Genomic DNA, 27,305 nt, shown 5'->3' with positions numbered 1-27,305 from the left:
AACCCCCTTCAACCCCACCGATGCGGCGCTTGCGCTTAGGGTCTTTTAAACCGTTTTGCGAGTGGGAAGTGGCGTTTCTAAGAGGAGGAGGAGTTGGCGCCCCCCGGAAGTGGTATCCACCGGACTGCGAGTCTTGCGGCGGAGTGACTGTTGGATCAGAGCTGATGGCGCCAGACTTAGTCGTGTCTTGAGGCTGGGAGTGAGGCGAGGAAGAAGAACGGATCCTTCTTGGGTGAGAAAGGGAATCTGCTGAGGGGACGAATCCCCGCCCCCGCTGAAGGGGAGGAGGGGTTCGTTCGGAGATCCGTCAAGAAGGGAGATCTAGGGCGTGCGGGAGTGCTGGGCGGCGGCCTGGTTTCTACTGGAAAGGAGGATGTTCCGAGGTCTCCAGATGGAGGCGGGCCGCAGTATTTTTAAGCCTTAGGTCCGCGTCTGGTGGAGAGTCTGCAAACGTGTAAGGCAGTATGGGAAGAGAGGCACGGGTTAATTTAGGTATAGCTTGTTTTAGATGTACCGGCTTTCGAGGCCTGTTTACAGAGGTGCATAACGGCAATGTTTTCAACACAGAATGGAAAAAGAGTTTAGGGTAATGGTAAGATAAAAGAAATTTGGAGTGCCTTCCGGCAGGAACTAAGTCTTTAAACTGTTCTTTAATGGAATTATTTGAGACAATTATTAACATCTAAAGAAATAGATTACAAAGCAGGCTGTACGCCTTTTTTCCTGTTGAACTATCTTTCCTCCCCAGCAGCAATGGATTTTCTGAATTTACTGTTAATTTTTATGTATTAATGATATATGAATAAATCTCTGAATAAGTATCTTGTATTGTTTTCATGTTCTAACATTATATGAATGATCCTATGTGCAACTTGGTTTTTTCACTCAGTATTATTTTTGAGGTTTATTTATATTGATATTTTCATAACCATAACAACACCTTTTGGACCCATTGTCGAGGAAAAATTAACCAATGGTTGATCTAGGAAAGAAATGGAGAATTTTATTCAAGCCAACCTGAGGGTTATAACCTGTGAGACAATCTTTCAGGAGGCTCAGGACTGTCCTGCCCTTTTGAGGTCTAAGCACAGTAATATATGTGGGTTTTTTTGGGTTTTTTTGTTTTTGCGGTACGCGGGCCTCTCACTGTTGTGGCCTCTCCCGTTGCGGAGCACAGGCGCCGGACGCGCAGGCTCAGCGGCCATGGCTCACGGGCCCAACCGCTCCGCGGCATGTGGGATCTTCCCAGACCGGGGCACGAACCCGTGTCCCCTGCATCGGCAGGCGGACTCTCAACTACTGCGCCACCAGGGAAGCCCAGTAATATATGTTTTTGAGACAAAGGGTTATACGTCAAATGACGTATTATTGACAGTTTACACAATCCAGATCTATAGTTACAAAGAGAGTAGTAGGTCATGGGTCATCTTGACTCCTTACAAGATTAAGAAGGAAGGTTATCTCCTAAGAAGGTTTGGTTAGTGCAGATACACCACACACACTAAAGGGGAGGGAGGAGGCCCAAACAGGCAGAGAAAATTTTTATGTTTAAATTTTTCTTGTCTTGCCATAAAATATGAATTTTATTTCATCACCTTATATGCCAAGACACTGTTCTAAGCACTTTACTTCATTTAATCCTTAGGCACAACCCTTGTAAATTCTTTCTGTCTTTTTAAGAAGAGGAAACTGAGGTACATATAGGTTGTTCTAGAATTCTGTTGTATGAGCATGCCATAATTTATTCATCTATTCTCTTCATAGTCCTAATTCCTGAAACATTGCAGGTATTCAGATGCTAGTTAAAATAGTAAATATGGTAGCAGTAATAGTAAATATTGGGTTGCCCATAATTTCAAAATTATCAAGATGTCTAATTTCTGAAAAGGCAAGAGGGGTGGGTATTTTAGGTTAATCAGCTAGAGAGAAAGCAGAGGTTTAAGAGTGCATGGAATATAGTCGATAACATTTATAATCTCACTATAGCTAAAATGTAGAATACCTAGACAGCTGTGGTGAAAGAAACCTAGAACGGGCATTAATTTTTTAACCAGCTGTATCCAAAGTATCATTTCAACATGTACTCAACATAAATTATATTGATGAGATAATTTACATTCTTTTTTTTTCCTATTAAGTCTTTGGAATTGGGAATTATTTTACACTAGCTACATTTCAAACTGCTCAATAAACATGGGGCTAGTGACTACAGTATTAGATAGTGTAGAACTCTTCTTACTTTGGGAACCACTGAATATACCATTTGTTTTTCATGTAAAATCAACTGGTGAACTAAAAGTCAGAACAAACTAATATTTGGAGAAATTTTTCTTATTTTGTGGCCTTTAATTGCTCAGCTCTCTTTATGCTTTGGGTGCCTGCTACCTTTGTTGCTTTGTTTAACTGTGAAATTTCTAACAATATTATTTCATTTAGCATATTTTATTTGGTTACCCACAAATGAGAGGTGACTTCATACCATTTTGTCATTACTGAGGGATGAGGCATCTGGCCACCAGAGGTCAGCCTAAGTATATTTTGACCAGCTTGGGCAGGGGGGATTAATATGTTTTTGTTCAGTATTTTTGGAACATTACCTGAAAAGTTAAAAAAAAAGATACTAGATTACAAAAATGGCAGCCTTTGGAATGGAAGAAAATATTTTCAAGCCATATATCCTGTAAGATGTTAATATCAAAAATATATAAGTACTCATATAATTCAGTAGCAAAAAAATTAATAATAACCTGCTTTAAAAATGAGCAAAGGACCTGAATAGACATTTTTCCAGAGAACACCTACAAATGGCCAACATGTATATGAAAAGGATCTCAACATCACTTATCATCAGGGAAATGCAAATCACAACCACAATAAGGTATCACTTCACACCTGTCAGGATGGCTGTTATCAAAAAGTCAGAAGATAACAAGTGTTGGTGAGGATTAGGACCCTTATACACGTTGGTGGGAAACAATATGGAGGTTCCTCAAAAAAGTAAGAATAGAGCTATCATATGATCCAGCAATCCCCCTTCTTGGTATATATTCAAAGGATAAAATTACTATCTCAAAGATATATCTACATTCCCATGTTTATTGCAGCATTATTCACAGTAACCAAGATATGGAAATAATCTAAGTGTCCATCAATGAATGAATGAATAAAGAAGATGTGACATTTACATACATACACAATTCAGTCTTTAAAAAGAAGGAAATCCTGCAACTTACAACAACATGGGTCAACCTGGAGGACATTCTGCCATGTGAAATAAACCAGACACAGAAAGACAAATACTGTATGATCCCACTTATATGTGGAATCTTAAAAAGTTGAACTCATAGTAATAAAGAGTAGAATGGGAGTTATCGGTGGCTAGCGGGTGGAGGAAATAGATATCAAAGCATACAGCCTTTCTAGAGACCTAATGTACATCATAATGACTATAGTTGATCATGTATACTTGAAATTTGCTGAGAATAGATCTCAAGTGTTATCATCACATGCAAACAAAAATATATAGTAACTGTGAGGTGATGGGTATGTTAATTAGCTTGATTGTGTAACCATTTCACAGTGAATACATATATCAAAGCATCACATTGTACATGTTAAATATATGTAATTTGTCAATTATACCTCGATAAAACTGGTAAAAAAAAAAAAAGATGCTATATTAAGCTTAAACTCACTGCCTTTAGGTTACCTGTGTCTTGACTTTTTCTCTAAATGCTATAGGGAAAAGAACACATTGTAGCAACTAAACTAAGCAAACTAACTAATTCATATGGTAAGTCTGTTTAGTTCTGAAATTACAGAAAAATGGTTCTTTCAAAGTAAATTATACATGGGAGTGTACAGAGTAAGTGGTTAATTCACTTTTGATATGAGGGTATTATTACTCATGGAATGTAAATAGGTAACAGTGATGGGTTCACTCTAGAATTTATGTATGCCTTCAAAGAAACTTTTTTATTTTTGCTTAACAAAAAAAAGTAGGGTGAGCCTTTTAAAGAATGCTTTGAGCAACATAATTACTGAAGTATAGCCAATCAATAATCATGCAAATGGAATCTGGTTGAAATGAAAATAGTAAAAGTATAAGAGGACAGAAGAATTAAAAGCTAACCCCTGGGGACTTCCCTGGTGGTGCAGTGGTTAAGAATCCGCCTGCCAATGCAGGGGACACAGGTTCGAGCCCTGGTCCGGGAAGATCACACATGCCGCAGAGCAACTAGCCTGTGCGCCACAACTACTGAGCCTGTGCTCTAGAGCCCGGGAGCCACAACTGCTGACCCCGTGCTCCTCAACAAGAGAAGCCACCACAATGAGAAGCCCACACACCGCAACGGAGAGTAGCCCATGCTCGCCACACTAAAGAAAGCGCAGCAACAAAGACCCAACAGAGCCAAAAATAATTAATTAATTAATTAGTTTTTTAAAAAAGTTAACACCTGTCTCAATAAAATACTTATGGTATGTTTTAAATTTTCCTTTTTTTTTCAGATTGAAGTAGATAATAATATTATAAACTTTTAAAAGTATTTGCACTCATGTTCTTAAAGATGAAGTTAAAAGCAGTGACCTTTATATTGCTTTAGTAGCATTATCTTTGTTGATCTTGTTTAAAAAAATTATTTCATTTCTCTTTGTACAACATACTACCAAATCACCTGAATATAATTTAGGAATTTTTGTCTCCCTAGAATAAAAGTGAAACATGCTTGTATAGTTACTTACAGCAGGCCTTCATCATTCTCTCATTAATTTTTCCAAAAACTTTGCTAAGCCCCTAATACGTGCCAGACACTGCAGAGAACTAAATTAGATAAAGAATGAGTAGAAGCCAGAGAAATGTTTTTTAGAGGAATAGTACTGACACGAAGCCAGACCATATCCACTTCAGTGTGTATTTGAAACTAGAGATGTTTACTAACTTTCATTTTGGAAATCATTCCTACATGATGGCGTGAGTGGGATCTTGATATTTTGGTTTTGCTTTTTTCGTTCGGACCTATGCCTTTAGTCCATCCATGTTGCTATGTATACTTCTAATGTGCTTTTAACACATGTTAACCTATCCACTCCTCCAGTGATGGAAGCCTGGAATGCTTCTATTTCTTTACCATCAAAGATGACTCCCCAGAGTACATGTTGGTCTTATGGAGAATTTCTCTGCTGTATATACCCAAGAGTGGAATTCCTACATCATGAGTTTTGCAAATAGTTTGACTAAGTAGTGCTGACAGATTGCTCTTCAGAAAGGTTACCCCAGTCTGTAATCCCACCAGTAGTGCTGGTTTCTAAGGGAGTTCCTTTAGTCCCCTCACGAACACTTGGCATTTTCCAGCTTTCTAATTTTTACCAAAATAATAGAATAATGTGATATCTATTTACTCATCATATAGTTAATGGCCTGTGGATTTTCTCTTCTGTAAATTGGATATTTTTGTCCTTTGTCCATTTCTTTATTGAGACTGCTACCTTTTTGGTTGTTGTTGATTTGTAGTTAACTTTGTTCTTGATGTGTTTAGTTCAATCCAAAAATACCAATTTTGATGTGATTGAATTCATCGTATTTTGGTCTTGTGCGTTATGTTTTTTTAAGAAGTGTTTCTCTGGCCCTAAGTCACAAAGATATTCTCCTGCATTATATTTTATTAACTATATAGTTTTACAATTCTCATTTAGGTCTTTAACCTGTCATGAGTCCTCCTTTGTATGTGGCATTATATAGGTATACAGTTTTATTTTTCTTCATGTAATGAGCCAGTTTTTACCAATATTATTATATACTAAATGCATTCATTCCCCCTTGATTTATGTGCCAACTTTACTGTATACTACATTCTTAAGTCTTATGTGGCTCTATTTCTGAGCTTTGTTCCATTGGACTATTTGTTCTTATTCTAACCACCCTACTTTAATTTCTGTGGCTTCTGTAACATGTGTAATAGTATGTGTTAATATCCTGTAGGCCATGATATTTACTTTACTCTTCTGCTTAAATAGTTTGTTTAGCTATATGTGGAATTTTATTCTTAACATATTGGAATTGTATAAATTAATTTGGAAAAAAGTTCCTATAATATTCATTGTTCCATCCAAGAGCATGGAATGTCTGTCTATTTTAAATCATCTATGTCCTTCATTAGAATTTTACAGTCTTCTTCATAGAGGTCTCGCATATCATTGATTAGTTCTTAAATCCTTTATAGGTTTTTTATTTTGCCCCTATTGTGCAAGTGATGTATGTAATACATTTCATGGTTAGTATTGCTGGTGTTAAGAGTGCCTGGGGTCAAATCCTGATTCTATCACTTAGTAGATATATGACCCTGGACAGGTAGCTTAAGCCTCATGTATAAAATGGGGTCAATAAAAGTACCTATCTTATAGGATTGTTAGGAGAATTTTAAATGAGTTAACATTTGTGCAGTTCCTAGAATAGTACCTGGAAAATTTTAAGTGCTATATAAATAAATTAATGAATAGTCATAGGTTGATCTCAGATCCAGAAACTTTGTTGAACTCTTTTATTAGCTCTAATAGTTTATAAGTTAGGCTTTTTTTAATGTTAGATGACCATATCATCTGTAAATTAGTAGTTTTATATCTTTTTTCCAGTTCTCACACCTTTTTTAAAAAAAATATTGATTAGGACTTTGGTACCTTGTTACACTGGTACTTTGTTACACAATATCAGTCCTTATCATCCTTATCTAATTTCTTTTTTTTAATTAATTAATTTATTTATTTTTGGCTGCGTTGGGTCTTTGTTGCTGCGCTCAGGCTTTCTCTAGTTGTGGCGAACGGGGGCTATTCTTCCTTGTGGAGCACGGGCTCTAGGCGCGCGGGCTCTAGAGCTCAGGCTCAGTTGTCGTGGTGCATGGGCTTAGTTGCTCCACGGCATGTGGGATCTTCCTGGACCACAGATAGAACCCTTGTCCCTTGCATTGAGAGGTGGATTCCTAACGACTGCGCCACCAGGGAATTCCCTAATTTCATTTTTAAAGGGAATATATCTGAAGTTTCTCATTTAGGATATTTGCTGAAAGTTTTTCATAGATAATTTTTACCTTGTTGAGAAAGTAACTTTCTCTTCCTAGTTTGGTAAGAGCATTTTGTTTTTTAAAACATAAATAGGTGTTGATCAAGAACCAAGAACGGTTAAATATCCATAGTTAATAAAATTATCTAATTTATTTTATTGCTGTAGTGACTTATATTTATAAATTTTATGAAGTTGAGATATTCTTGCTTTCCTATGATAAGCTCTATATGATTGTGACATTCTTTTTTTCTTTAATACACTATTACATTTTGTTAGGTAATATTTGAAATTTTTGCAAGTGAAATGAGCCTTTCTTATTTGCTTCATCTCTAGATTTGGAATTAATATTTTATTATCCTCATAAAAGGAGTTTTATGCTATTTTTCTTTTTTCTGGAACAATTTATATAAAATATGTATTAATTTCCTTGGAAGTTTAGTGGAACGCTCTTATAAAACCATTTGCACCTGGTGTTTTTAATAGGTTGTTACCTTTTGAGTTTCTTTAATACTGGTCTGTTTTATTCAAGTTATCTATTTCTTCCTGTACAAACTTTAGTATTTTATATTCTTCTAGAATTTAGCCATTTTATCTAGGTTTTCACATTTTAGCATATATTATGTTTTTAATTTTGGGGGGGTATTTTAAAATCTCTTTCCTGATAACTCTCACCAGTTTTGTTTTTCTTATTCATATTTTCAGAAAACCGTCTTTCAGTTTTATCACTCTATTATTCTTTTATATACTATTTAATTTCTGCCTTTATTATTTCCTTTCTGCTTATTTTGCTGTTGCACTTTTCCATTGTCTTGAATTGAATGCTTAATTTGTGCGTATTTAAACTTCCTTGTTTCCTCAATCATTGTATTTAAAGCTATAAATTTCTTCTAGGTACTGGTTTGGCCATACCCCACAAATTTTTGCTTGTGGGGTTATATTATTATTCAGTTTTATATCTAATATCTTTTATGATTTCCATTTTATTGATTCATGAGCTATTTAGTTTCCTAACAGGATTACTTTTAACTAACCTTTAATATCTACTTTTATTGCATTATGGTTAGAGAATTTAGTCTAAATGAAATTGACCCTTTGGAATCTAGTTATACTTTATAACCTAATGCATGAACTATTTGTGTGTGTGTGTGTGTGTGTGTGTACTTAATATCTGTTCTGTTTGGTATAGAGTTTTGTATACTTAAATAATATAATATCTAAAGTATATTAATATTTTAACTTTTTCAGAATGCTTGTATCCCTGCTTATATTCCCCTGTCAGTTCTATTAGTTGTTACTAGAGAAATTTTGAGGATGTGCTTTTAGGGTCATAGATGTTTATGATGAGTGTATCACTTTCATTGTTTTCCTTTTACTAGTATTATCATCAATCTTTGTCCCTTATATTTTTTTGCCTTGAAATATTTTTTGTTGGATATTAAGATTACTGTCCCAGCTTTATTCTGGTCCACAGTTACCTGATATATATTTTTTCGTATTTTTAGCTTTGACCAAATTGGGTCTTTTTGCTTTAAAATATCTTTTGTTAGCAGCATATTGTTAAATCTTGTTTTGTTTTGTTGATCCAGTCTGAGTGTCTGCCTTTTAATTGTCAACTTAAGCTGTTTATATTCATTTTAACTCCTGCTATATTAAGATTTTTACCTGCCATCTTCCCTCATTATCTGTAGAGTATGGTCATAGGACCACAACCTCTGGGGTCCCAGCAAGAGTTCTAACGGATAGAACTCTACAACCAGCACAGGTCCCCTAAAACTAATCCCAACAAGCACCTCTAAAGATAAAAAAGATATCTTTTATAGCTCCCTATTTGGAGTTTGGAGCATAAGGGATCTGCTCTTGCAGAAGTAATTTTCTGGGCTAGAACTGCATGATAAAAAACAAACTAGCCCAGATATGTACCAACAAAAGATTAAAGTGGCCCCAGGCTCTTCTTCCCAATTTTGTCTTGGTAGGATCCATTCCCAGTAGGAAACTCTGCCTAAACCTATGTGCTAGAGATGGGAAAGCTGATAAGGTTTCTTGCTCAACACCATGTGCTTGGATAGTCTATGAAGTTAGATGGATAATAATGTTACCCAGTGCTTTCAGGCTTTAATATCATGTCTCTAGTCTTCTCATTCACAGGTTAAGGCTACCTTTCCAGATAGTCCAACAACTAAGTCACCAGTTTCCAAGGACATTTGCACCACCTATGGAAAACATCAGATCCGTGCACACCAGACAGATCCTTGACACCTCGTCCCACCATCCCTCTGTGCAAAAGTTGCTGCACCAGCGGACAAAGAAGGCGACCACTGAGTTTCTTTTCATTATGAAAAAGATATAATATCTCTGCCAGCAAAAAAGAGTACACAAAGTGTCTCTTCATAATTTCACAACCAGTTGAGACCATGCTAAGAAAATCAGCTTGCCTAGATAAGGACCCCTTCTCTTCTTGGGTAGCCAGGATTTGAAGGAGAGACTCTGACCTGTGCCACTGGTAAGTGACTAAATTTTACACACTGAACTGGTCCTGAGAACTGAGCTGTCTTCTTTGTAAGTGAAGAATATACAACATAATCTTGAAGAACTGCACAGTGGTGCGAGCCAGAGGCATACTGTGTGTGTAACAGACTGAGAAACAGACAAATGAATCCTATTGAAAGGATTTCTCGTCTTCTGCTTCTATTTGCCAGTGTTAGTGTTTTACTGGCTTAGATTGTTACCTTTTTCTGGTACCTTTTTTTCTATACTGTTGTTCTATTCTAATGGGTCCTAGAAATCCCTCTCCTGACCCCTTATCAGAATCAGAAAGTGAGGAAGAAGAAAATGCTAACTACCTAAATGAGAGTTCTGGGGAAGAGTGGGATTCCTCTGAAGAAGAGGACCCTGTGGTGCCCAACCTAACACCTCTTGAGAGTCTTGCCTGGCAGGTTAAGTGCCTTTTAAAATATTCTACAACTTGGAAATCTTTAAATCCTAATTCCTGGTTGTATCATGCTAAACTCTTGGATGCTAGCACACCAGTCCATATACTACGAGAGATAGGACTAAGACTCTCCCATTGCTCCCATTGTGTACCCAAACTGGAACCAATTCCTGAATGGCCTCCTTTAGCTTCTTGTGGAGTCCCACCTTTTCAAAAGCCCCTTATGAGTCCCAGCCGGCTTTCTAGAGATCATGCCACTCTAAATGGGGCACTGCAATTTGCCACCAAACAGTTAAGCCGAACATTGAGTAGAGCCACTCCCATACCTGAGTACCTAAAACAAATTCCTAATTCATGTGTTTCTGGTTGTTGCTGTGGCTGGTTAACTAAAACAGTTAAGGAAACAACCCGCACTGAACCCATCAACACTACTTACTCCTACACTGACTTCCAAAAGGCAGTTAACAAACTCCTAACTGCATCACTATAAAGATCCACTGTTCCTTCTCATATCTCTCATGTTGCCAGTTGAGAAAGGAATACCGTTACACAGCCCACAGTTGAGGAACTAACAAACATCTTCTCAACCAAACTGTCCTGGTATGCCAAAATACGATCAAGTACTGAATATAATACCCAAGAGTCCTGTAACTCCAGTACAGAAGATGTGCATTGTGAGCATTCACTTTGAAAGACCCTGTGGTTAAAATGAGAACTTCAGTAGAGAATTAGTCAGAAGGGACCTTATTACAAGAGATAAGTTGACTATTCTCCACACTTAGTTCTCCCCGCAGTTTACTCTGCCTGTCTAATGGACTTAACTAGATACCTAATTATTAATGGGAAGGAAAAGGAGGCCACTACCCCATTTGTTACCCAACCTTCAGAATAGCCATTGTGGAAAGTGGTAAGTTAGCTACTCCCAGTAACACCTTTCTGAGCATACTTTTCTCTGATACTCATTTCTAGGGAGGTAGCCGAGTTAAATTGAATAACTAGATAAAAGAAAATGGTGGGAATATGGATTTATCTCCCTCTTTTTATATTGGTAGACCTATATATGGCACCCTTTAGGAGTTCCTGTTTTGTGGGGAGGGAGTGCAGTAGTGTAGTAGTAGCCTACACTGCTCCAGACCTATTATGGAACCTGCAGTTACAGCATAAACATTTTATAGGCTCCCACCAGGCAGTCTCTAGCTAAAGTGGCTTGTAAGATCATACCTGGGGATTAAACAGACACCTGTTCCATAGGCAATATATTTCCTGCATCTTGGCATCCAGACCTTAGTCAAGAGCAAATAAAACCCATTCCAAAGACCAATGGGAAAAAATTAAGAGAGCATTTATGTTAGTGGATTAAAGTATTTCATCTGTATGATGTTCCCTGGAGCAGTACTTCATGCACTTTCCATGTCCATTGCAAACTTTTCAGGAACTTTACTGCAGAAATTCTCAGCCTAATACAGTCTGAAGTTGAAGAGTTTTTTAGCATCATTGTTTTTCTACATCTAGCTTTAGATTTTTTTTTTCTGGCTGAATAGAAAGCATATGTACCCTTGTAAATGAATCTTGCTGTGTTTATTTAGATGAGTCAAAACGTAGAAATCGACATACATAAAATGCATGAGACCAGTAAGTCTTTTCACACACCTACAATAAAGAGTGAAACCTTTGTGTGATCCTGGTTGACTGGGCATCTAAAGGGAATCAGAAAACAGATTGTTAAAGATATATATCTCTCCTTATTTTAGTTTTGCTTTTTCCTATTCTCCATAATCAAGTTCTGTATACAGTGTGGCATCAAAAAATTGAAGCATTAATGGAATCACAAATTCTATAAATGTATAGCGACTTTAAGGAGAGAGGAGAATGTTTATAACCTAATGAGTAGTTTCTGCTGAACCTTAGTTGTCTCCTCTTAAGGAAAAAGGAGGGAATTATAGTAGGTAGAAAAAAATACTTGTTAATGGAAAATTTGTTACTGAACTGAAACCATATAATGTTAGTGTAACTGAATGTATCAGTAACTGTTCCTATGTAGGTGTTCTATGAAGTTGGTTTTTAAAATGTTACAAAAACCTGTTTCTTTCTTTGTTTCTTTTTCTTTTTCTTTTAGGGGAAGGTGGGAAGAGGTAGAGGGGTCTAAAAATTAAAATCTGTTGATGTTTATGTAACCATAATATGTTCCTCTGTGTGTGTGTGTGTGTGTGTGTGTGTGTGTGTAAAAGTGCCTTGTTCATGAACACATTTTTGCTGTTCATTCCCAAAGGAAGCCTTTCCCCAGCTTCCCAGCTGAATAAACCAACAGCTTTGTACATGCTGAACAGAGTATGGTCATTTATTCTTCACAAATGAAATAGATTCTGCTTTGCTTAAGGCATATTCAACATTCACCAAGTGCTGAATAGAGTCCATAGAGATACAGTGTATCTGATAGGAGGTGACTTGGCAACTCTAGAAAAGAAACATACTTGAAGAGGAAAGTGTCAGATATGCAGTCAAGACTCAGATTTGAACCCATTTGTTTGTATATAAGTAATTCCAGGTTGCACAAAATGATTGATAGGTGCCTAAATAAGCCTTAAGCCTTTACTTCTTTTTGTGCGCCATGGTGTGGGGTTGGGGTGAATTTACCACTTTCACACTCTCCCTCCATGGGCCTTTGGTTAAATGCAGTCCCCATAACTAGGATAAAGAAGGATGAGTTTATTCCCTATTTATAGAAATATTTATCAAAAGAGTAAGGAAACAATTTCTAAACAAACAGACATCAATGTTATTTAAAGGTATTCTGTCTTGGCGCAGATAGTCTCTTTTTGTTGAAGCAGTCCAGATACCTTGAGCCCAGAAGACCATAAACATGTTTTTTGTAAGCCCATCAGCTTCCTAACAGAAGAAATCTAGACATGGCAGGAGGAGGGCAGATGTTAAGTCACCTTTAGGGAATTATTTTGCTGAGACTCCAATCACAACTATCCATCTAAAACATTTTCTCTATGCTGAAAACAGTGTTTTGATATTAGAGTAGATTCTTAAAGCAATTAGGACTTTAGAAGTCACTTGGGTTGTTTTCTTACTGAAAACATATATTCTCTTACATAATAAATGATTTTCTACTTTTGGCTCCATTGTTAGAGAATTCAATATCTTTTGGAGCAGCCCATTAGTTTTAAATAGAAATTTAGTCATTTAATAACATTATGGAGTGCCTACTATAATCCAGACACTGGGAGTGCAAAATTAAATCAGATGATATACATAAGAAATCAGTTTTAAAATAAATTGAACCAATGTGAATTACCCCAAGGCTTTTGGCCATTGATGCTCATTTACTGTGAGCTAGGGTCACAGAATATAAGCTTACTCCTTACACTGGCCATTAAATATTTGAAAATGAGACAGTCATCGAAGTGTAGTGGGAATTCAGATGGACAGCACACTCCAACAATTAAACCCCACAAGAGGTAGTCAGCTAAGGGAATACATAAAATAAATAGGTATTTTATACACAAATTTAAATTGTATATACTAAATTCACAAGGCAGTGGCACACAAAGATCAGGACCAGAAGTGTTACGCTCATATGGCTGGGGTATGTATAAAAGCCCAGAAAGTCTGGATAACTACTCAGACTTCATGAGACAACTTTATACAAGCTGCTGGCACATAAGTTCTACTAATGAGTGGTATCCATTGGACTGAGGAAAATTGAAGGAGCTACACTAACTGACACCAACCACCAGGTATTTCTTCTGTGTCTACTTGCCGTCATCAAAAGGAAAATCTCTGTGGTGTATCTTTGCCAGTTTTGAACAAATTTTAGTTAATGGCTACATGTTTAAGTGTGATCCTTGTATATAATCTTCTAATCTCTATTGGTGGCAGCAGTGGGATTATATACTATACAATTTTTGGATATGAGACTAAGGAAAGGGAGAGGGTAAAGGTATCACAGTGATCTGATCTACCCAGCTCCTCTTAGCTGTAAGAGCTATGACCAGCCCTTCTCAATAAGGTATGGAAAAAGCATACTTGATTTTAAAATAATGATTTAAAATAACAATGTAGCAGGCAGACGGTACTAGAGTTGCTTCTAAACTGTGGAGTCAGTTTAAAATGTAGCCTCCAATGAAGAACCGTTATCAAATGTACTAGGAATATACACGTTTCATTTAAAATGTCAATCCTGAACTTAAATCACTTTTATTCCAGCCCACACGTGACATAAAATGTAATCCATTTAATTCCAAGAGAATTTTGTTAATTTCTAAAAAAATATTCAAAAATAAACTTTCGTGGCACAGTGTAAAAATCCTTTCAACCCACATCTTCACTCAGGTAAAAAAAAAAAAAAATATTACGTGTAAATGCAAAAATAATATCTTACCCCATCTCAAGGACGACTTTCAGGGCTTGGGTTGAATCAGAGAACAAGCCTGTAAGCAACGAGCATTGAAACTGAGGCAGAAGCGGGGCATCGGTGAAAGCCAGTCCTCTACCTTCTTCTAAGACCTGAATACTGTGACTTTTGCCTTTTTTTTTCCCCTACATATTGAGCATAGACCTTTGTGAGGAACCTCTCCCCTCATCCCCTGCAGCTGCTGCATGTGGTTGATCATTGCTTATTTCTCATTGACAGCAGCTCATTATAAACCTGGAAATGACCTTCCACAGCTGGGCAGTATTTACCAAAGTCATAACTAATGTTCATCTATTCTTTTTTAATCTTATAGCACCCGTTGAAATGACACTATGAAAGATACTTTAAGATAATTTCCAGAGGTGAGGAATCTGAAGATGAGAGAAATTAAGTGACTTGTCCAATTCAATACAAAGTATTTAAGTATTTGAATCTATTAATAACCCACTTAAGACATGATAATGTATATAACACTGTACAGTGAACAATAACCAATTGAAGCTCAAAAAAATGTTAGTGACAGCTTAGGGTTGGAGCATAAAACAGTAAGTAGTCTGGAATTTGGATAGTTTATCTGGGAAGAAATAGATGACCCTGAAACATGATATGAAAATTCCTGAAATCATTTGGAAAGTTATGCTGTACTCCCTAGCGTAGGACATAACCAGTATTCACCTAGGAGACAGGATCCCAGCCAGCCTAACAAGATTATAACTGAGTTCCTAGTATACACAGAAACTGAGCTGGTATGGTATCAAACTAGATATCAACAGAAACCAGATGAAACAGTCTTAAAATATTGCAGCTTATAAATGAAGGAGCTAGTAATATTTTATTGGGGGGGAATTATTATATTTGGGTTAACTACTAAACCCATGCTTAATGCCCCTCTTCAATCCATGGTGTCAGCTTATGAGACCTGACACTCCAATACATCAACTGATATCTTGCTGTGTGTGTATTATCTAGGTCTGGTTGGGGCAACTTTGTTTGGGAGGTGCACAAATAATTGGAACTGTCCAAGAGTTTGGCCATCGTCCATCAAAAAAGACCCTAGAGTGGCTTTATGATTGAACCCTGAGCAACCAAAATGGCTTGATAGAGTGGCACAGCTCTGGTGACACAAGGGGCTGACCACACTACCTAGAGAATCCAAGTTCCTATAGTAATTGAAAGCATTAATTTTGGCCACAGCCAAGGCATTGTACATTGCAAAGTGGGTGCATATGGGTTTGCCCATGGCTACCTGCCTGGTAGTAATGTAGACTTGCCTGGTGGCTTGAATAGCTTTGGTCCAGATCCCAGTTTCCTTCTTTAAACCCAGTTTTTCTATGTTGGTCACTTTCTACTTATGATATACTGTTTAAGTAAATGTGTTGGATTGCCAGACTTGGCAAAAATACAGGATGCCCAAGTAATTTTGAATTTCAGATAAACAATGAAATAGGGGCCATACTTATTTGAGGAAAAATAATTATCTGAAATTCAAATTTATCTGGCATCCCATATTTTATCTGGCAACCCTATGAATGTGCGAGTAACACTGATTAAATTTGGATTGTAGTCTTGTAGTTGTTCCCAGGGAACACTCTGGTTCTTTCCATTATGTGTTGTATTTTTATCTGCGAATACTTGATGCAGGAAGAGAGAGGCTAACACATAGTTGACCCAAGATTAGAACTGTTAAGAGATAAAAGAGGAAGGTCAATTGCAGATATGAGCGCTTTTATAGGAGACACATTGTCTTTGGCTAAAATTATCACATAGCCATTAAAACATTTCCAGACGTACAAATTTTCAAAATGATGTCTCAGTAATAGGTAGTTTGGGGGTTTGTTGTTTTTCGTTTGTGTGTATTTTAAAGTTACTTTCTCTTTCTCTTTTACCACGAAGGGAAAGATTAAGTGCACTACTTTTTTTTCTTAACATCATTTTTGTTTTGTTTTTGTTCTTTTTTGTTGTTTTTTTCTAACATCTTTATTGGAGTGTAATTGCTTTACAATGTTGTGTTAGTTTCTGTTGTATAACAAAGTGAATCAGCTATATGTATACATATATCTCCATATCCCCTCCCTCGTGCACCTCCCTCCCACCCTCCCTATCCCACCCCTCTAGATGGACACAAAGCACTGAGCTGATCTCCCTGTGCTATGCAGCTGCTTCCCACTATTTTACATTTGGTAGCACTACTTTCTTTTTTTTTTTTAATACTTGATAGGTAGCACAGTTCTCACAGCCACTCTTCATTGCAGAAAAGGTCCACAAATTTGGAACACCTATCTTTTCCTTCCAGAACCCCCCAAAGAGTCAAGGATTTGGGGGCACAAGGTACCCTGGAAGGTGAAGTTGAGGAGCAAAGTTGAAAATAAGGGAATTATTTGGAAGTTTATTTTTGTTCTCCCTTTGTAGCCAGGCAGCTTTCCCTTTTTCTAGCAGAAGGCTAGCGGCTTATTCTCTGGAGAAATTGAACCAAATGGATCAGAACTGGGGCCTGGGGGGGAGAATGGCGGTGGTAGTGAGGTGCTATTCTGAAAACAGGATGATTGAGAGAAGGTCAGTATTCTGAACTTTATAATCCTTCAGTGCCCTTTCACCACCTCACTACAGAATCTGGTAGCTGGGCTTATCCCCAGCCCTGACCAGCCCATCTAAAAAGATGGACAATTTAAAAAACAGTTTGCCACTTGATTATTTGTTACAGTGAAACCCAGAGTTCACAGCCCTGCTCATTCATACGTGGCTTTCAGTCCCTTGAAGTCATGATAAGCTGATAGCCAAGGATCACTAGACATTTGAAGATACCTTCAACAATGAAAGATGAAGACCAAAACAATTAAAAGTACCTAAAACAAAAAAAACTGAAAATGAGGCAGAAAACATAAAGCTCTCAAAGATGCTATGATATTTTCAGAAACATAGAATATATTACACCCATGAAAATTAAGAATAGGGTGCTATAAAAGATGAACAATCAGTAAATAATAAGAATATTGGAAAAATAGGAGAGCCAAAATTCAATATGAAATAGATGTGTTGGGAGATAAGCTGAAGAAATTTCAGAAATTAGAACAAAAAAGCAGAGGTGAAAAATAGCAAAGAAAAAAGAAAGAAGATCAGAATGGGATGCAACATCTGATTAATAAGATCTCCAACATGAGAGAACAGAGAAAGGAGGTGAGGATAAAAAATTAAAGAACATCTCCCAAAAATGTAAGACATCTGGCTCCTAAATTAAAAGGATCCACTGAGCGCACAGTACAATGAATTAAAACACACACACACACACGCACGCACACGCACACACACAAAGGCATATGATGATATTTCAGGATGCCAGGGTTAAAGATCCTAAAAGTTTCCACAGGGGGAAAACAAGGGTTACATAAAAGGATGTTTTCAAAATGGCATTTTGACTCCTTGGTAGCAACACTAGAAGATGGTAGAAAACTATGAAAGCAAGGTCTTCAAATCTAAGAGGAAAAATGATTTCCAATCTAGTATTCTCTCTAGAATATAGACAGTCCAATCAAGTATGGGGCTAAAATGAAGGTTAGGCTAGCACAGTCTCAAAATTTTATCCTACCATGTACCCTTTTTTAGGAGGCTACTGGAGGATGTGCTTCACCAAAACAAAGGAGTAATCTAAGTAAGAAGACATGAGATCCTGAAAATATACGATCTGACAAAGGAATGCCATGAAAGAAAGTCCCACGATGACTGCTGTGTCAAGTAAGTAGAGTGGGGATTTCAGGAAGCAGATCTCTAGGAAACTTAGAACAAAGTGTGTGAGTGCATGGAACGTGTAAAAAATGCAACAGATGTTGGGACAAGGGAAAAAAATTTAAAGATGAGTACAAGGGTAACTAGAATAATGATAAAATGAAGCAATTCAAAGTACACCAAATACAAATTTTTGGATGAGTGTCTCTGTGTCACAAAAATATATCTGAAATTTTATTTTTTAAAATGTACTCATTCTATTACAATTTCAGTAGTCAGATTTTAGAAGTTTGACATTAAAAATATAGGAAAACTAGTATTGTCAGCGATTAGATTGCTCCTTCAGGCATCATACACCACAATTGCAATAGGTGCTCACGTTCAATAAGATGTGCACTGCGGAAGATTTTTCAGAAAAACTTGTGTTCAATGACTTGTTTTGTAAAAGGAACTATGCCCCTTGCTTAAGCAAATCTCAAATTTTTTTAAAGAAATGATGCATAATACATAGCAATCATTTCAACCAGCTTTTTTTTTTAATTTTAGCCTCTGTAGACTCAAAAGCATAAGGAGTTATTTACTTCTTTACAAATAATATTCTGAAATTCCATATTTTCATCTTCTGTACTGTTTTTGCTATCAGGATATAGTTATTCCCATATAATGCTTTAGATTTTTTTTCTATGTATTATGATTGAGGTTTTTTCCCTATACTTAGTTTATATTAATATTATATAACTTAATAAATTTTGATCTAACTGCAAATAATTATGTGTGGTCATGTGGTTTTTTTCTCTGTCATCCAATCTATTGAGTAAACCTTGCCAGGACAATTTGTCCATGTGCCTTTTTCTTTTCTTTTTCTTTTTTTAAGTAAGGGATAATCATACCTACACTAAAATACATAAAGTGCAATAATCATTAAGTGTACTTGATTTTTCACATAATGCATACTCTCATATTAAGATGTATACACTCAGATTAAAGTATAAAAAATTTCTGATTCCCTAGTGCCCTTTTCCCTGTTTATACCTCCCCCAGAAATAACCACTCATCTCTTCTAAAGATTGATTAATTTTGCTTGTTCTCAACTTTATGTGGATGAACTCATCCAGTATGTATTGTTTTACACTTGGCTTCTTTCATCAACATAATATCTGCGATTCATCCAGGAGTTTGCACGTATCCATGATTCAGTTTTTTAAATGGCTGTAGACTATCCCATTGTATGAATATGCCATAATTCTTTTATTCATTTACCTGTTAGATGGCATTTGAGTTCTTTACAATTTGCGGCTATTACAAATAAAGCTGCAATTAAACATTCTTCTGTGTTTTTTGTGGCTGTAGACACTCATTCCTTTAGGGAATGAGCCAGACTGCTGTGTCATAGAGTAAAACTGCCAAACACTTTCCAAAGTGATTGTATCATTTTACATTCTCACTAGCAATGTATGAAAGTTCCAGTTGCTTCACATCCTTACAAACACTTGTTATTGTCAGTCCCTAATTTTACCGATTCTGTTATTGTATAGTAGTATCTCATCGTGGCTTTAATTTACGTTTCCATGATTTGCAATATTGAGTACCTTTTCATATGCTTATTGTCCTTTCAGATACCTCTTTTGAAAGTACTTTTTCAAGTCTTTTGCCCACTTGTAAATTATGCTTTTTCTTAATGATATGTTCTTTACATATTTAGTATACAAGGTTGTTTGTCAGATGTATGTATGTGTGTTACAAGTATCTTCTACCAGTCTATGCCTTTTATTTTTACTTTCTTAATGGTATGTTATGAGTGGAAGTTTTAAATTTTTATAAAATCCAGTTTATCAGGTTGTTTTTCTGTTATTGTTAGTGCTCTAACAAATATTTGCCAACCTGAATGTTACGAAGATCTTCTATGTTGTGTTTTTTTTGAAGCCTTATAGTTTTAGCTTCACATTTAAGTCTGTGATCCATCTCAAGTTAATTTTGTATATGATATGAGGTAGAAGAGGAATTGTCTTTATTAAAATATTCTTATTACAACTGACATTTTGAAATTTAATGACTGAAAACAATACTTTAGGTATCTCATTTTTCTCTATTACTATCTTCTTTTTATTTTTTGGTAAACTTTACATTTATTTTATCCAGGTTAAAGGTCATTTATCATAGATGTGGTTTATATATCTTTGGAGTTTGTCCTTCTCATGAAACGTGAGGTAGGAGAGTTGACATTCCATTTTTCAGTTATCCTCGAAAGACTGAAGAATTCCCAAATTGGACTTTTTCTTGAAAATTAATTATCTAAATGGTATAAATTAACTAAAATCTAATACTATTTCTTTGTTTAAAATTTTGAATTTTAGTATACCAATTCTACAGCTATTGGAATTATAAACAATTGAATCTATTATTCTGCCATGTACTGTTATTTAAATGTTTTTATACATTTTATACATTTAAGGTATTCTTCTAGACGTTATCTAGTCTAATATTCGTGTTCATCTGTTTCCCTGTTATTCAGCTACCAGAATGTTCTCAATATCTGTTTCTGTACATAAAATTAACAGTTTTCAAATCAATTATTTGCAGCACTTTACTTTTGCAATACATACACATAATATTTGACCTGATTAATAGAATTTCAGTGCATAAAATACATTCATTCAGTTGGTCATTCAGCAAATATTTACTGAGCACCTACAGAGTGCCAAGTACTATTCTAAGCCCTAGGACTTTAGCAGTCAACAAAAAAGACAAAAATTTCTGCCTTCATGGAGCTTACATTTCAGTGTGATTTTCCCCTTCAATTTATATCCCAAATGTTTACCTGTACTAGAAAATATATATTCAGATATTAACAGTAAGTCTGAATTATTTGTAATAGATAATTCTATGTCCATCATATTGTGTGCTCCCCTTTTCAGAGTGTAGAGTTCTAATGAGAAATTGCTACCCAGCCAGGAATTATATTTCCAGACCCCCTTATATCTTAGTCAGTTCTCGCCTATAATCAGTTTTTACCAATGACTACAGAGTTGGTATGTCAAGTCCAGGCCCCAAGGTATTTTAGAAGTGGATATACCTTCTCTATATTCTTTCTGCCTTTTACTGGCTGAATGCAGATGACTATGTGGTCCTGGAGGATCTTGGAGCACAGATAGAAATAGCCAACTGCTGATTCACTTTAGATAGGAAGGGGGTCCAAAGACAAGTAACTCAGACTTCCATGTGAGCAAAATAATAAACTCTACTGTGTTAAGCTACTGAAATATAGGGTTTGTTTATTATAGCAATTAACATTACCGTAACTAATATACTTGCCTTGTTAATAATACAGGTGTTGTTAATCTGAGTAGGTATGATGTTCATCTGGAAAAAAGAACCATTATCATTGATCTGGTACAATTTCAGAGTTGCCAGAAATGATAGTGAAAGAGGTAGTCAGCTCTTCAGCCTCCCAAAGGGCAAGGCCAAAGCCTAAGAGCAGGTTTTTGCTGAATACTGAAACCAACACACACTTAAATCTATCCCTAGCAGTTAGCGAATTAAAAAAGAAGACAAAGAAGGATTGTGTAAGAAAGTAGGAGTAATTTTGAGCACACTTTGGCCCATGAACCATATTTACATTGTTATCATATTAAGTGATTACTATTGGAATTCTGATAAAATAAGACTGAGGAATGTGGAAGGGATATGGTGTAGGAAAAACACATCCTTCCTCATTCAGTATGGTAGTAAGTGTAAAATGTGTCAGAAAATTAAATATATACATGCTTTTTATGCTCATGTAGGAATAGAATTTGTTGCTCCTGCAGGAGTGGAACCAGTAACTAGAAACAGAGGTTTGAAGTCATTTCATTTTTTTCACTCTTGAATATTGTACCATATGAATAATTACCTATTTAAAAATACATATAGAAATGGCAACATTTTATGATTAGCTTTGTGAGAATTGATTCGGTATCAGGGAGGATATAAGTTTACTGAATTTCAACAAAATTTCAGCAAAATCCTTTATGGAAATTGGCGTATGGGATTGCAAAATTGATAACCATAATTTAGTAAGTACCTTTAATGATATCCATCCCTTGAACCTGTGAAGTTTCATATGTTTTCAGTTATAGCAGCTATTAAAATCAATGTTGAAATAAACTGAACTTAAAATTAGACCTCTGAATCCCAATATCCTAAAATGATAAATCAAGATTTTTTAAAATGTTGAAGCATATTCAATTAAATTGCTTCATCTAAAATACTATAATATATCACAATATATTAATAATATATACCAAAATTTTTGTCAAATTAACAATAATTTGTCATATTTTCTTTAATTCATCTGTTAACTTTCTATTTTGGGTATATTTTACAGTGGGTATAAAATATTAGTACAGAACAATCATAGGTTAAGAAGTACATTATTGGAATGCATGCTCAAAAAGTTTCTTCTGATCAGTTGCTGAATCAAAGTTTAGAGACGTCTGCTGTATACTAAGTGCCATGAGAGCTCAGGGAGAGCATCTCTGACTGGAGTAGTCAGGTCAGGGCTCCCTCAGAGTGCTACCTGAGCTGAGACTGAAGGCTGATAGGATGTGAATAGGAGAAAGGATGAGGAGGACGTAATAAAGCAGGACGACATAGAGGGAACTGTTAAGGCTTGTTTGGGACATTAAAGCAATTCTCAAACTGGGGTCTGGTACCATCCACAACAGCATCACTGAAGTGATTGTTTAAAATGCCTTACTCAGACCTGAATCAAAATTCTGATGTAAGGAGTCAGAATTATTCATTTTTATCAAGCTCATGATAATTTTTAGTTTACCAAAATTTGAGAAATTCTAAATCCATGTACATATTCTAGGTGATACTTGGATTTGTATTGCAGAGACACCAGATGACCTTTTTTAAAAAACAAAACAAAACAAAACAAACAAAAACAGTGGTCAATTCCGGAAAGGGAAATTGAAAAACCGACTTGGCTAGGTGAAAAATTGAACCATAGGTCATTCTATTACCAATACTTAATTCAGTTAAAAAAACTTTTTCGTTTCCATTAAGTAGAGAGCACTCTACTGCTGTGTAATAAAGAGAATTTAAAAGCATCAGTTCCGTTCCTTTTTCGAGTGTTGGAGAGGTTCTATTGTTTAGTTACCTTTGAACTCTAGAAAAAGACCAGAAAGGCAGCAGTATTGAGTGGCCAGATTCACTTTCTGCCTGTTTAAGGTGAAGTCAAATGTACTTTGCAAACTGGCTGTTAAATGTTTCAGATATTGGAAAGACTACTTGTGTGATTTACTGCTCTTAGCCCATGTGCTCAACTCTTCTTTTATCCCTGTGCTTCACACCTCTGTTGCCACTAGCAGGATTTTCAGGTATGAAGATGAGAAAAATGACTACCAATGCTCGCATTACTAGACTCATTGCCCACTAGCTGCTTCCAAAACAATTTGTGGCACTCATGGTGATCATATCAATATTTAATATAATCTGGCCTAAAATTTTGCCACCAAACATTTTATTCCAAAATGTGAGAAAAGATAAACAGATTTACCTATGTAAAAATTCAAGATATTCATAGAGCATAAGAAACGTAAATTGCTAACTGGAGGAAATGTTTGCAATATGTATGATAAGTAAAGTGCTCAAAGCCCCTGCAAAGAAATATCTTGTAATAAGTTTTTAAAAATGATTAAAGACAATTCTGGTGATACAAACTTTAGCACTTTATGAAGTAGAATAAAATGGGGTGGAAGGCAGGAAGCTTTTATAGGATAAAGAATAAAGAACAAGGAAGAGGGGCTTCCCTGGTGGCGCAGTGGTTGAGAGTCTGCCTGCCGATGCAGGGAACGCGGGTTCGTGCCCCGGTCTGGGAGGATCCCACGTGCCGCGGAGCGGCTGGCCCCGTGAGCCATGGCCGCTAGGCCTGCGCGTCCGGAGCCTGTGCTCCGCAATGGGAGAGGCCACAACAGTGAGAGAGAAGCCCAAGTACCGCAAAAAAAAAAAAAAAAAAGAACAAGGAAGAGAAAAATAGAAAATATCTGATTGGCTGGGGTCACCTAGTCAACCTTGTTTCGAGTAAGAAGAAACTAAGTAGAGAGCCCAGAGCTGGCTTGGTGTTTGGGGATTGGCTGACTGGATATACTGTGTTTCTGGTCGCACAGAGCATTACAGGGACACAAAAATTATCTAGGTGTTGGTTTGCTGACATGGCACCCTACACAGTAGCAGCCCTATCTTGGGTCTAGAAAGTTACTTCAACATATAGAAGACAGCCAGACAAAAAGAATGCATGAAAGGTTTAATTCCAATGACTGATCAATTTGTGGAAAGGTGTTTTAACAGCCCTACTAGTAATCAAACAAATGGTGTAGGAGAGACACTCTTCCCCTTTTAAATTGGAAAATATTTCAAGATCACAAGCATGGGAAAACACACATTTTGAGCACTGTTAATGAGTATAATTTGGAATAAATATTCCAGAACAGTATAGAATATATAAAGATTTAAAATTTGCATACTCTTTGAAACCAGTTTATTCTAGGATTTACTCCTATGGAAATACTTGCACATCTGTGCAAAGATCCGTGTATAATGTCGTGTAGGAAGTTTTCCTGATGCAATGGTAATCTCCAAATACCCTACCAGACAGACTATCCCAGATGTCATGGACAGCAAATTCCTTACAGCCCCAAATTAAGATGCTCAAATCCCATGGTTTACTGAATCACTTTTAAACAGAAGTCAATTGGAAAGTATAGTGAAGGTTAAGACATTTAGGATAGGGTGCCAGGGAGGTGGAGGACCACATTACCAGAATCCTGGGGTATGCAGTGTTGTTGTCCTGTCTGCTGCAGCAGCCTTGACTTCTGAACGTGCAGGGTTTTGTTTTGTTTTGTTTTGTTTTTTGCGGTACGCGGGCCTCTCACTGTTGTGGCCTCTCCCGTTGCGGAGCACAGGCTCCGGACGCGCAGGCTCAGCGGCCATGGCTCCGCGGCATGTGGGATCCTCCCGGACCGGGGCACGAACGTGTCCGCTGCATCGGCAGGCGGACTCTCAACCACTGCGCCACCAGGGAAGCTCTGAACGTTCAGTTTTGAAAACCACAGTTGAAAGAGGGGCTCCGCAGGTGGAGGATGCCTAGAGTCAATACGTGCTTGCTCTGTTAGAAATGTGCAAAGGCATGTATGCCTGGATAACGGCCTGCTGAGAGCCATGTTTTTTATCTGTGTTTCTGGGGCAGGACATTCGAGGGGCCAGAATGAGTGTCAACAACAAATGGCATTTTAGGGATGATACAGCTGTCAGCCTGAAGGTGGCATTATCTTTACCTTACATCTTTGATCTTTCCATCTTTTTCCACCTATTAGTAACACTCTTGTTCGTTCCCTCCTTTTTACATATATTCCACTCTGTCTTTATCCTGTCTTACAGTATACTCTGTACTTAACACATTTTAAGAATTCTATCCAACATAAGTTTCATATATCCTTTTTGGTTTTCCTGTCCTTTAGAACAGAATTGAATATTCTCATAATACAGCAAACATTATAAACATATATGAAGCATTTTGCTTAAAATATAAAAAAATAAAAGAATTGTTCAATAATGGGTGGGGTAAATATGTTGTATATAATGGAATACTGGCTGTTTAAAATGGGAACGTAGATTGTTATTGGCAAAAGGAAAATAAGGTTGAGTGAATAGGGTTCAAAAACATTATTACAGTATCTCATTTATTTTAAAATACATATATGTACTTAACATTTTCTAGGTGTTTTCAGAGAGATGTCTAGAAGAATCTTCAAAATATTAACAGCAATTTTCTTTGAGTGTGGGACTTGGGGTGATTTTTGCTTTCTTCTTATACCCATTTTTTGTATTATTACAGGTGAGATTGAGGAGAGGGGTAACTAAAAGAAGCTTATATGTTTATAATCTAAGAAAAAACAAATTGATTGTAGTTTTAAAAGTTTCGGATTGCCAGCACTGTGCTCTGGGAAGAACAGCCTTTGAAGTTGGATAGACTCAGATCCATTTATTAGCTGTGTAAAATTGGGTGCTTAGCCTCCCTTAGCTTCAATTTTCTAGTCTGTAGAATGAGAATAATAAGTGCCTTAGTGGGGGTGAGAACATGTGCAAAGAGCATGGCATAATTCCAAGACCACATTAGTGGGCTAATAAATGCCCTGTATTAGACAAAGCACATAGTCCTCTTCTGCCCTCTATTTCATTCCTGATAGTTTGAAAGACCTACTAGTCACGGTGCTAGAAAGCCCAGCAAACTGCAAAGGACTCTTTGCAAAACAGGCCAGCTTGTGTACCTTGATTATAGTAACTGCAGTCCAGCAAAGCCTGATAAGGGAATCTGCTTTCCCCCACTGTCTGCCACTATAAAGTTGCAAGTATAATATATCCAAATGGAAAATGTTTTGGCCCCCAGACTTAATAAGATCATAATTAAATAACTAAAACTTGGAGTTAGAAAGCAGTATTACTAAACTTTAGTGTGTATAAGATCATCAAGAGCAGCGGTTCTCAATCCTGTTCACACCATCACCTTTTCTATAATGTTCATGTTATCATCTTGAAATTCATAGATAATTTTTAAATTAGTAAACACATTTTAAAAATCAGTGTAATTTCTTGACAGTAATAGAAAGGAGAAATAAAAGGAAAGCAATTATAATTAAAACATTTCAGTATGCAAATGCTCTGGCTTGATTAACTTTATGACATAATGTAGTACTCAGACGCTTGCACATATTGGCAGACTCACCATGAACGTGGCAGTTACAATACAAGTGTGTTGTATCAGGCAACCAAATATGAGCCACAAAGCCACTGATGATGTGATTTTCCACAGAGGAGAACAACTTTTGATAAAGTTCTGAATCAAAAAGGCTAGGGCTTCCCTGGTGGCGCAGTGGTTGGGAGTCCGCCTGCCGATGCAGGGACGCGGGTTCGTGCCCCGGTCCGGGAGGATCCCACATGCCGCGGAGCTGCTGGGCCCGTGGGCCATGGCCGCTGAGCCTGCGCGTCCGGAGCCTGTGCTCCGCAACGGGAGAGGCCACAACAGTGAGAGGCCACGCGTACCACAAAAAAAAAAAAAAAAAAGGCTAATTTTTCTTCTAGTTTACAAAGTGGTTGAATTCCTGTAAAATGTATTATATATTAAGACCCTGCAGAAA

At 36.7% G+C, this 27,305-nt stretch overlaps 1 protein-coding gene across 2 annotated transcripts; it reads left to right on the top strand.

Moving 5' to 3' along the window:
* Positions 1 to 8: 8 nt before the first annotated feature.
* DCAF16 (DDB1 and CUL4 associated factor 16) lies at positions 9 to 12,068 on the top strand. Of its 2 annotated transcripts, none has more exons than XM_032631895.1 (2): positions 9 to 232; positions 9,203 to 12,068. In XM_032631895.1, exon 2 carries the CDS (start codon positions 9,826 to 9,828, stop codon positions 10,474 to 10,476), a length of 651 nt encoding a protein of 216 aa, XP_032487786.1. In that variant the 5' UTR covers positions 9 to 232; positions 9,203 to 9,825; the 3' UTR covers positions 10,477 to 12,068. The 2 variants fall into 2 exon arrangements, with proteins under 2 accessions (XP_032487786.1, XP_032487787.1); XM_032631896.1 differs by having other exon boundaries at positions 9,188 to 12,068.
* Positions 12,069 to 27,305: the final 15,237 nt, after the last annotated feature.

This window comes from Phocoena sinus, chromosome 5 (assembly GCF_008692025.1).
Source record: "Phocoena sinus isolate mPhoSin1 chromosome 5, mPhoSin1.pri, whole genome shotgun sequence".
Classification (NCBI taxonomy): Eukaryota; Metazoa; Chordata; class Mammalia; order Artiodactyla; family Phocoenidae; genus Phocoena; species Phocoena sinus.
Note: the sequence above shows the minus strand (reverse complement) of the source record. Positions and strands in the feature narration are given on the sequence as shown.